Below are 12,500 nucleotides of genomic sequence, written 5' to 3'. Positions count from 1 at the left end.
CTGTGTCAGGTGGGGTGTGGTCTGTGTCAGGTGGGGTGTGGTCTGTTTCAGGTGGGGTGTGGTCTGTGTCAGGTGGGGTGTGGTCTGTTTCAGGTGGGGTGTGGTCTGTGTCAGGTGGGGAGTGGTCTGTGTCAGGTGGGGTGTAGTCTGTGTCAGGTGGGGTGTGGTCTGTTTCAGGTGGGGTGTGGTCTGTGTCAGGTGGGGAGTGGTCTGTGTCAGGTGGGGTGTGGTCTGTGTCAGGTGGGGTGTGGTCTGTTTCAGGTGGGGTGTGGTCTGTGTCAGGTGGGGCGTGGTCTGTGTCAGGTGGGGCGTGGTCTGTGTCAGGTGGGGAGTGGTCTGTGTCAGGTGGGGCGTGGTCTGTTTCAGGTGGGGTGTGGTCTATGTCAGGTGTTGCCATGTTCGCACCATTGCCATAGAGCTGCAGATGAGAGGCCAGTGCAGCATCGACCTGCAGGAAAGCGTTGGATAAAACCACCTCCAGATCCCACTCATCCTCGAGACCATCTCTATTACACACACACACACACACACACACACACACACACACACACACACACACACACACACACACACACACACACACACATACACACACACACGATATACTGTGTTGTATACGTATAAAGAGCATAGTGTCTGTACACACTTGCGCGTGTATTTTTGTACCGTATATAATGTTCCATGTGAGAGTAACAGAAATCAGAGGCCTGCGCGCCTCCATGTCCGTCAAACAGAGCGAAGAAGTGCATGCTGGGAGTGAGTTTAGCTACACGAAAACGGTCCTCGTTGTCACGGCGGCGACCGATGTGTGAGGCGCGTCCGACGTTGTTGAGGTTCAGTTCCGGGATGGGTGTTCCGTAGCGGATGCTGGGCGGCAGCATGATAGGAGTGTCGATCCGGTTGTCCCAAATCCCGAACGAGTCCCATGTGGCTGGCCGGCCGCTACCATCGGCATCGAGACGTGAAGCGCTGTACCAGCGGACTCCGGGGAGGGTAGACCCACACACGCATACACACCGGGCAGAACGCACACACACACTCCGACTGAACAAGGAGGCCGAACATCTGAGCAGATGGGAGAGAGGGGTGGCAGACATAGAGAGAGAGAGGGGCAAAGAGAGAGAGAGAGAGAAAGAGAAAGAGAGAGAGAGACTGGGGAGAGAGGGGCAGAGAGAGAGAGACTGTCTGGAGAGAGAGACAGAGGTCTTCCAGGTATTTTGGTCTCAGGTGACAGCCCTAGACAGAAACAAACAACCATTGACGTTCTACATTGACGGGACATTACAAAAATATATCCCGCTGTTACTGAGCCCCTGAGGGTATGTGAGTGTGTGTGTGTGTGTGTGTGTGTGTGTGTGTGTGTGTGTGTGTGTGTGTGTGTGTGTGTGTGTGTGTGTGTGAGTCTACACCCGGGGGTGTCACCCCCTCCATGAGTGTTGCGTGTCAACACACGTTCGACAGTACGAAGTAATGAAAACATAATGCAGATCACATACAAATACCACCACATACATACAATAATGTTTAACTGTTCAAAACAAAGCACCAACTCTATATCAATAATATGGGTTAAAATGTCTTTAAATGAAAAGAGTAGGTTTGAACAGGAGTTAATTTGATTTATTTAACTGAAATTACGCAAATCACATGCAGACACATTTTGGTTAATCGCTATTTCAGCCCCTGCAGCTGAGGGAGAAACTCCAGCTGCAGTTATAAATGACACAGAACAACTTCAGTTTGATCTGCTTCTCAAAGCCACATATGCGCGCGCTCTCCTGAATATGTGCCCGTGCATTTGATATCGGTGTGTTACCATATTTTATCTAACATACTTTATTTAACATACTTTAATTAACATACTTTATTTAACATACTTTATTTAAAACGGGCGGCTCCCTCCGAGTTCTTATTCTAATAATCCGACACGAAAACGCTGCCGAACCACAGCTCACCTCCGTTTTACTCACGTGCATGTATCTGGGTCGGTTCTGTGGTCACCTGCCCCTCTGCACCCTCTCTGGTCCGGTGTGTGCGCGTGTGGTCGCCGCGATCCGGTACCGACGTATTTCACACTCTTTAAACCAAGCGTCCAATCACGGAATGAAGGTGTTCCTCTCATGGCCAATCCACGCACGGTGTGTGTGTGTGTGTGTGTGTGTGTGTGTGTGTGTGTGTGTGTGTGTGTGTGTGTGTGTGTGTGTGTGTGTTTTGGTGAGTGTTGTGCAATAGTTTACTGTTAGATGGGCAGACTCCTACAGCACGCGACCTACGTGACATAACTTCTTTAACTTCTAGGACAAGCAGTGCTGCTGCACGTGAATAATGACATTTATTTGAAAACAAACACGCGCGTGCAGACGCGCACGCGCGGCAGGAGTGAGTCGCAGCACCCAAAATAAATCATGGGAGAAAACTCCGCAAAACATGGAGTGGATTTAATGTAGAGAAAGACAGAGATGAAAACGACATTAATATGTATTAAATATGTAAATGTACCTTACATGTGTTTATGTTTATGTACATTACAATATGTATAGTACAAAGCAAGTAATCTACTGGGTACAACAAACAGAAAATGTAAATGTGTGTGAGCAAAAATGTGATTTTTTCATGTATATTTATGCAAATGAAATGGTTTTTAAAGATTAGACACGTATCTTCTTAAGATTAAACACATGTAAAACACTCGCCTCCTAACCCACCCCTCAAACGCATAAAGCCAAAACAGAGATGATGAAATATTCACTCAAAAGCACACAGTATAGATCCCTAGAGCCACAGTGTCTCGACCAATCACATCACCTTCACAGAGGAATAAACATCAACCACTAAGATCTAAAACGTGCAGTGCAAGAGTGCTGAAGTGAGTTCCGTGTGTACTCTGTATACTCTGACTGGAGTATGTGTACTCTGTATACTCTGACTGGAGTATGTGTACTCTGTATCCTCTGACTGGAGTTTACACTTATCTTCCAGTATAGTGTCAGTAATGTTACACCTGAATCTTTCAGCGTTACGGCTCCTACCACAGACACGTGCAAACAGCCAGTATGGACCAACCTGGAGTGACGCACACCTCTAGCGCCAACGACAGATAAATCATCACCATGATGGAAGCATAGCAGGTGAAGGTGAGATAAGAGCGTGTGTGGACCTGACCCTCCGCACCGCTGGAGCCCAGACCTCCTCTCACTACCAACACATCCCACACTCACTCCTAACAAAACATACTCTCACTACCAACACATCCCACACTCACTCCTAACAAAACATACTCTCACTACCAACACATCCCACACTCACTCCTAACAAAACATACTCTCACTACCAACACATCCCACACTCACTCCTAACAAAACATACTCTCACTACCAACACATCCCACACTCACTCCTAACAAAACATACTCTCACTACCAACACATCCCACACTCACTCCTAACAAAACATACTCTCACTACCAACACATCCCACACTCACTCCTAACAAAACATACTCTCACTACCAACACATCCCACACTCACTCCTAACAAAACCTACTCTCACTACCAACACATCCCACACTCACTCCTAACAAAACCTACTCTCACTACCAACACATCCCACACTCACTCCTAACAAAACATACTCTCACTACCAACACATCCCACACTCACTCCTAACAAAACATACTCTCACTAACAACACATCCCACACTCACTCCTAACAAAACATACTCTCACTAACAACACATCCCACACTCACTCCTAACAAAACATACTCTCACTAACAACACATCCCACACTCACTCCTAACAAAACATACTCTCACTACCAACACATCCCACACTCACTCCTAACAAAACATACTCTCACTACCAACACATCCCACACTCACTCCTAACAAAATATACTCTCACTAACAACACATCCCACACTCACTCCTAACAAAATATACTCTCACTACCAACACATCCCACACTCACTCCTAACAAAACCTACTCTCACTACCAACACATCCCACACTCACTCCTAACAAAACATACTCTCACTACCAACACATCCCACACTCACTCCTAACAAAACATACTCTCACTAACAACACATCCCACACTCACTCCTAACAAAACATACTCTCACTAACAACACATCCCACACTCACTCCTAACAAAACATACTCTCACTAACAACACATCCCACACTCACTCCTAACAAAACATACTCTCACTACCAACACATCCCACACTCACTCCTAACAAAACATACTCTCACTACCAACACATCCCACACTCACTCCTAACAAAATATACTCTCACTAACAACACATCCCACACTCACTCCTAACAAAATATACTCTCACTACTGTTCTGGGACACCAGATTTGACAACAAGAAGGTCCTACATGGATGACTAAATGTCATAATTTTAGCATTGTGGCTTCATCATATAGTTTAACTATCAGCTCATGTGAGATTGCACAGTTCAGTGACAGACAGATCTGTGAGATCAGACAGTCTGTCACACAGTCCGGTGAAATCAGATCAGTCTATCACACAGTCTGGTGAGATCAGACAGTCTATCACACAGTTCAGTGAGATCAGACAGTCTATCACACAGTCTGGTGAGATCAGATCAGTCTATCACACAGTCTGGTGAGATCAGACAGTCTATCACACAGTCCAGTGAGATCAGACAGTCTATCACACAGTCCGGTGAGATCAGATCAGTCTATCAAGTATTTATGTCAACCTTTAAGCTGCTGTATCTCATATAACATGCAACATGTTATATGACATGTATGTGACATGCAACATACGTAAAAGACCAGTGGAATCAAACTCTACAGTTAAAACATTCAAAACAGTCTGGGCCAGCTTTGATGAACAAGGACTAAGTCTAGTCCCAGACTAAATATCAGTTCAAATGGAAGTTCTCTATTACAAATTATTTTAGTCTAGCATTTACCAGCTTTAAATATAGCTATTCCTACTGGCTACTTATGAGGCTGAAATGACATTAGTGTGTTAAACATCAAACACAGTTAAACAGTGTTCAGCCCTGTTCAGTCCTCTGGATTCAGGGGCTTCCAAACAACTGCAAAATGTTCTCTGTATACAGCACAACAGTTCAGTGTCCAGAGTTCATGTTTATCATTGTGTATTGTCATTTTGGGCACGCACACACACACACACACACACACACACACACACACACACACACACACACACACACACACACACACACACACACACAGTCACTGCACCATCTCAGCCGTGGTTCTCGAGCAGCAGGCGGGCGTGTGGAACAGCGCTCGGAAGACGTTCCGTCTCTTCTTCTTCTTCCCGGCCAGGGCGGAGTGCTCGGACAGCGAGATGGACTTGCGCAGAACTCCGATGTGCCGCACGTGCTCCTGGATCCGACGTTGAAGGTGGTTCTGAATGGCGAAGCCCAGGGACTCCATGTCCACCGCAGCTCCATACACCTCCCACGTCATGCCCTGCTCGTCCCAGACCACGCCCGGGGGCGGGCCTGTCTCCGCCTGCTCCTCCCTGACCACGCCCGGGGGCGGGCGTGTCTCCGTCTGATCTCCTGATTTTGCCTCTTGCTTGAGTTCTGGATCAGACTGGGTCAAAGAAGATTTGGAGTCTATTTCAGTAGCTCCTGGCAATGCCACTCTAACGTGACCAGCTGGGTCAGCCTCGCAGACAGAGCTCTGGAGGGGATGACCTTTGGACAGAGAGGACTTATTGCACAACTCAATCTCTATGTGACACACATTCTGGTGAGGAGATTTGTAAGAGGGGCATTTAGTCCTGGCTTTTGTGGCAGAAGCGTGTGATGACCGGCAAACAGAGTCTGGGTTGACTTTCGGGCCGAGTTCATTCTTCAAGCTTACATATCGAGTTCCAGAAGCTCTGACGTGAAAGCTGAGGTCAGGCGGAAGGTCGAGTTCAGGGTCTAGCCAGCTCTGGGGTCGAGGGGTCAAGGTCGGGCTTGTGGCTGTGGACTTGCTGCTGACCTCAACGACGGCCTGGACCGCAGAACTCACGTAGCTCGGCTCCGTCTGCGAGCCTGCGTCAACCACTCGGACAAACGTGCTGTTTCCTGCAGGCGCTGCGGAGGCCGTGTAGCTGCCCCGGGTCGGACCCGCCTCCCTCTGCCCGTCCTTCTGTTCTCTCACTCCTTCCTGCCTCTCCACCTCCTCTCTCTGCCTCCCCGTGCCCTCCGCACTCCTCCTCCTGTCTTCATTCTCTCTCTCCCTCTCGTCCCACTTCCTCTCTTCCTCGTCTTTTCCCGCCTTCTCTCTCTCTTTCCGCTGTTCCTGCATTTCTTGTTCTATCCTTTCTTCCCCTCTCCTCTCCTCCTCCGCTGGTTCCTGTGACCTGTCCTCCGGCGTCCTCCCCTGACTCCCTCGTCCCTCTGTCTCAGCCCCTCTGTCTCGTCTCCTGCTGTTTGTGTCCGTCTCACGTGTCGTCCCCTTCAAACATGAAGCGGAGGGGGCCGTCGCCCCTAGAGACAGGCGCTTCCTGTTGGAGGGCGAGCTGGGGCTTTGAGACACTGCCTGTAGAGTGAGGTCACTTCCTTTGTAAAGCCCTCCCACTCGTATGCCCTGAAGGGTGTCCTCTCCATCTTTGCTCTCTGTCTCTGTCTCCTTGTCCGTGCTGTCCTGTGTCCCTTCCTGCAGCTTACTCTGTTCCTGATGACCCTTAACTGCCCCCGCTGTATCAGCCCGGCCACCAGAGGTCACCGCAGCCATATTGGGGGGGCTCTTTGGCACGCCCATGGACACCCCAGTATGACCTGTGGTGGTTTTAGGGTGGTTCTGTGGGGAGTTACCAGGGCTGTTCAGCTCTCTTGCTCTGCTACTACTGGAGGACGTCAGGCTGTAGTCTGAAGGTCCTGCAGTCAGGACCGTCTGACAGGACATACTCAAGCCCATAGGGGACCCTACAACCTCTTTGGCAAGTGCTTCAGTCATGACAGCCATGGCGTGTGTGTCTACTGAAGAGACTGTGGCTGGTGAAGTGACTGTAGTTGCTGTAGTGACTGTAGACAGTGAAGCTGCAGTGTGTTTGGCTGTGGGAACGTGAATGTAGTTTGATCTTGACACGGCTGGTGGACCTTGGTGGTCCTTAGTGTCTTTATTGGTTTGTGTCTTTTTCTGTTTTGGACCTTGGGACATTCCTCTGACATTATTTAGAACTGGTACATTTCCTCTTCTCTTGCTCAGAGACATTTTGTCCTCTTTGTGCTGGTTTGAAGATTTGGACTCAGTTTCCCAGCATGCTGTGGGCTGATTATATCCAACAGAGTGTGGATAGCTTGGGCGAGATTCCATGAAGGTAAAGATGTTTGACTGGTTTTGTTGATGTTGCAGTTGGAAGCCCAAGCTGCTCTTAGCGATCTCACAATATCACTATGATAGACACAGAAAAAACAAATAAAAAAAAACAACAAAAATAAAATTAATACGATACCAATTCTGACATCATACCCCCAAATTTGTTGGTATATTTCTGTATCTGCAATGCCATACATCATCCGAGAGGTAATATAATGCAATGTAATGACACGTTGGATTAATTAAATTGCCATAAACACATTTTCAATATCCAGGTCTGTGGTTTGTAATCTCAGCCGATAGAAGACCCGTGCAGTCTTCTGCCATTTTCTGCGTTTTAACACTCATTATCAGACCCAGAAGGCTTAATGACGATCAAATGAGCGGAGGGGAGGGTGTGTGTGTGTGTGTGTGTGTGTGTGTGTGTGTGTGTGTGTTTAGTAAATAAATGACATCCACGCGCATCGAGTTTCAAGATGCGCTCCACAGAATCAAGCAAATAATGTGAACTTTAAACCTGACCGAACAAGAGCAAATTCAGACATGACCGTCACGGTAAGATGAATCGCATCCACTCCTTAAATAATAAATAACCATCACCATAATTTAGACTAGGTGAGTATTGACAGACTATATGATATATAAACATTTCCGTTTGCTCGCTACATCTATGTCCAGTACCCAAGTCCAAGTAAAGTCTCCGTTTATTATCTAACCCAACTGAACTAACTGCCCAGACGCAAATCAAACAGTTTTGACGCAGAATAATCCCCAAATTGCGCCAACAGTCCAATTATCGCGTCTGGAATGAGAGGTTTCCGCTCCTAAGGTCATTTGATGATCATACCTGATGAGATCTTCGTGATGTGTGGAGAGGTCTCATCCCTGTCGGTGCGTCTGTCGGTCCGCTCCGCTCCAATTACCCCCCAGGGCGGAATAAACGAGGACACGGGGACACTCGGAACCGTCCGGTCCGGGGAGGATGCCACCACGCTTCTACCAGAACCGGCACGATTGGGCGCGTTTTCGGTGTGTCTTCTATGACCTGAGTCACACTAACGAGTATAACCGGAGTTTTGTTTTCCAGCGAGCCGTGTGAAGCGAGCAGGAGGGGTCACGTGACATGTCCTCACGTCTCAGGACTCACGTCTCAGGATATGTCCAACAGGTTATAGATTCGATGTGTATCTGGTGAAGATCAATGTGAAGGTACCATGTAAACTGTAATTCTTAGTTTTAAATGAAAACGATTTAAAATGAAAACTTCCATCACCCAACTTCACCAGTGGAAAAGTCAATGCCTGTATAAACATTTCATTCTCAGACGAGAGCAGCATGTACGTGAGACAAATTACTGAAGAAAAGCGTCTAAATCTATTAATTATAGGGGTGTTTATTATTTTCACTGTCATACTTAAATACACAGTGCTTCTCAGAGATCTCCCTGCGTTATTTCTGTATATTAATTTCCTACAAAGTTGTAATTTTCGTAGTTCAACAATAGACGTCTCAGGTTTCACCTGAAAGCTCGTTGTCATCACACGTGAGTTGTTTACAGTGCAGCCTTGAATCAGTGTTGCCTAGCAACAAGTCATTACTGTCACAGGTACATGAGCAGAGAGTGGAGCTTTGGTAGAGTCCTCAAACAAAACTGGGCACAACAACAAAAATAAAATATGACGAAGTATATACACTCACTACTGCGACGCAGACGGGCTGAGGTGTCTTGCGTATAGTCTGTGTGACGGCACACTAAACAGAAAAATGATTACAGCACTGTCTAGCAGAGCCAGGTTGGGCCACGCCCTCCCAACTCTGATGGTCGTTGTGGGTCTGAAGACAAAAGACACATGATGACAGAGACACAGATGACACTACAGATGATCACTCAGTTCTATTGCATATTCCAAGGACTCTCCATGTGCAGAAGGCAGTATGGGTCCATGACAGGCGTGTGTGTGTGTGTGTGTGTGTGTGTGTGTCACTACTTGTGATATTGCACAGAGGAGGACGTTCAGCCCTGTTCTGGGCTATTTTTACTGTATGTTACATACACACACACACACACACACACACACACACACTGCTGGTAATATATGCAATATATGTCTTCTTATAAACTCATTGGTCCATAAGCAAAAATGTGTTGAGCTTTGAGTTGATCCAAATTGAAAGCTGCTAGCGTCAGAGTTGGCTGGGATTTAGCTCAGTACTTCACAAAAGCCTCGTGCCAGTTGAAATATCAGGGAGGGAACTTTCTCGGGACTCTTCATTGAACTCTTCTTGACAAATTTGTCTAGTTACATTTTAATAATGAATCAGAATATCTTTATTGTCATTATACCAGGTATAACGAAATTAAAGTGCTTTACTTGTGGTGTAGAGTGTATAAAATATTTTTAAATATACTAAATTATAAATTTGTTTATCCTTTAAAGCACTTGAGTGCAGAGGGTCAAAAGAGCCTTCAAATCTTTTACATGCAGTAATGATGAGGCGTGTGTGTGTGTGTGTGTGTGTGTGTGTGTGTGTGTGTGTGTGTGTGTGTGTGTGTGAGATTAACTTGAAATAAAATGTACGTGCGACTTTAAAAGATTTGAACACATTTAGATTAAACCAAGCATTTCTGTGCAGGCAGCCAGGATAAATGGAGTCATTAATAGAGTTCTGGTCATAGTTTTAGAAGGTCACTGTAAGTTCAAGTCAAGCGTACGGAAATACATTTAAAGGTTGTTCTGCTCATGGTCACATAAAGGTTCTACTCACGTGTGCTACACACACACACACACACACACACACACACACACACACACACACACACACACACACACACACACGCCTCATCATTACTGCATGTAAAAGATTTGAAGGCTTTTTTGACCCTCTGCACTCTACTCAAGTGCTTTATTTTTTGACTAATTTATTTATCCCTGTATGCTTACCTAAAACTCACCAAAATGTACTTTTGCTCTAAAAGAGGTTTATTCAGAGCAAATACCATTACAGTTTACCGTGTATGAAATCAGAAGACATAACACACAAGACATCGAACAGAAAGGCAAATGTTTACAAGCACAACACGGCTAGGATAAACAAATGGGACTAGGATAAACAAATGGGACTAGGATAAACAAATGGGACTAGGATGAACAAATGGGGCTAGGATGAACAAATGGGACTAGGATAAACAAATGGGACTAGGATGATCAAATGGGACTAGGATTATCAAATGGGACTAGGATAAACAAATGGGACTAGGATAAACAAATGGGACTAGGATGATCAAATGGGACTAGGATGATCAAATGGGACTAGGATAAACAAATGGGACTAGGATAAACAAATTGGGCTAGAATAAACAAATGGGGCTAGGATAAACAAATGGGGCTAGGATAAACAAATTGGGCTAGGATAAACAAATGGGGCTAGGATAAACAAATGGGACTAGGATGAACAAATGGGACTAGGATAAACAAATGGGACTAGGATAAACAAATGGGACTAGGATAAACAAATGGGGCTAGGATAAACAAATGGGGCTAGGATAAACAAATGGGACTAGGATAAACAAATGGGACTAGGATGAACAAATGGGGCTAGGATAAACAAATGGGGCTAGGATAATCAAAGCGGACTAGGATAAACAAATGGGACTAGGATGAACAAATGAGGCTAGGATAAACAAATGAGGCTAGGATAAACAAATGGGACTAGGATAAACAAGCAACAGGCTGTAGGAAACAATGACCAGCAAAACAGAACTGAAAACATGGTGCATAAATACCCAGGCTAATGAGGAAATAAACTAGAAACTGGTGAACACAATAACAATCATTATCCTTCCTGCAGAAACATAGCCAATGTTGTGTGAGCTGCATATGGGGATGTCCCGCCCCCTATCATCCTCATGGGCCACAGGATGGGCGGAGCTATTGTTGTTCATGCAGCTAGTGGGAGTGTCTTGCCCTCTGTGGTAGGTTTGGTTTTATTGGTGTGGTAGAGGGTGAGTAATTACTACATAATCACAGTTACTACTAAGGAAAGACAACATGGTCATTTCTAGATTATACAGATTCACCTATTGAAGGATTACCTAATCCCCATCACTACCAGAGATCTACGTAGTGTTTATTTCCAGCATAGGAAGATACAGGCATTTGTGCTGTGCCTGTTCTTGGCATTAAAAAGTGGTGGTTAAATGAAGGTGTTTGTACTGAGTTTAAGCTCTAAAATATGGTACTGTAATCTCACGACTGCTTCCTGCTGGTTACATCACTAACACATGAGTTAACGTGTGTTAACATTTAACAATACAAGACTGATGGAGGCACTATGAACCAGATACAGCAGCATTTACCTGGTCTCTCTCTCTCTCACACATACACATACACACACACACACACACACACACACACACACACACACACACACATACACATACAAACACAGTCTCTCTGTCTCTCTCTTTCTCTCACACACACACACACACAAACAGTCTCTCTCTCTCTCTCTCTCTCTCTCTCTCACACACACACACACACACGCATACACACACAGTCTCTCTGTCTCTCTCTCTCTCTCTCACACACACACACACACACACACACACATACACAGTCTCTCTGTCTCTCTCACACACACACACACACACACACACACAGTCTCTGTCTCTCTCTCTCACACACACACACACACACACACACACAACATAATCACTACTGTTTTGCGATGTACTAACTTCAGTAATGTCAGTATATTACTGTTTGTTGTATGCTGTTTCCCAACGGATGCATAGATTCTGTTTATCTCCCTGTTTACCCGGCTGACACTGTTGTCCTTCAGCTGATGTTTCCCCATTTAGATGAGCTCTGAGGTTCAGTAAATGACATCTCACTGAAAATCAATCTCACATATAACACAACAATGGAAGGGAATACATTGTCCAGTGGATCCACCATCTACAACCACTGTGTGTGTGTGTGTGTGTGTGTGTGTGTGTGTGTGTGTGTCATTTGCACAGCCATTGAGCGTGTGCAGCTGGAGGACTGATCTGATCTGATCTGTAAGATTGTGGTTGTGAGGACTGTGGGTCTGAAGCATCTCCACCATGTTCCTCAGCTGCAGTGTGCCCAAACTGTTTCTGCTGCCAGGTCCTAGACTACACACACACACACCACC

At 45.8% G+C, this 12,500-nt stretch overlaps 2 protein-coding genes across 3 annotated transcripts in view; both read right to left on the bottom strand.

Moving 5' to 3' along the window:
* Nucleotides 1-2,101, bottom strand: part of ppm1ka (protein phosphatase, Mg2+/Mn2+ dependent 1Ka) — a 5,827-nt gene extending 3,726 nt beyond the window's left edge. The window contains exons 1-3 of one of the 2 annotated variants that reach the window (XM_076993884.1): nucleotides 1,971-2,101; nucleotides 667-1,236; nucleotides 406-506 (exon numbers count right to left, since the gene is read on the bottom strand). In XM_076993884.1, the coding sequence (XP_076849999.1) occupies nucleotides 406-506; nucleotides 667-1,097 (532 nt within the window). In that variant the 5' untranslated portion in view covers nucleotides 1,098-1,236; nucleotides 1,971-2,101. Of the gene's footprint in view, nucleotides 1-405; nucleotides 507-666; nucleotides 1,237-1,955 lie in introns of both variants that reach the window. The other variant, XM_076993885.1, reaches the window with a different exon arrangement.
* Nucleotides 2,102-3,945: 1,844 nt separating this feature from the next.
* LOC143498962 (uncharacterized) lies at nucleotides 3,946-6,257 on the bottom strand (the record flags this gene model as incomplete). The annotated part of the gene is made up of 1 exon (XM_076993872.1): nucleotides 3,946-6,257. A coding segment is annotated over one exon (1,023 nt), but the record flags the coding sequence as incomplete, so codon positions are not given.
* Between the last annotated feature and the right edge of the window lie 6,243 nt (nucleotides 6,258-12,500).

The sequence above is a fragment of the Brachyhypopomus gauderio genome, unplaced genomic scaffold, assembly GCF_052324685.1.
Source record: "Brachyhypopomus gauderio isolate BG-103 unplaced genomic scaffold, BGAUD_0.2 sc127, whole genome shotgun sequence".
Classification (NCBI taxonomy): Eukaryota; Metazoa; Chordata; class Actinopteri; order Gymnotiformes; family Hypopomidae; genus Brachyhypopomus; species Brachyhypopomus gauderio.
This window is presented reverse-complemented; position numbering and strand designations above follow the sequence as displayed.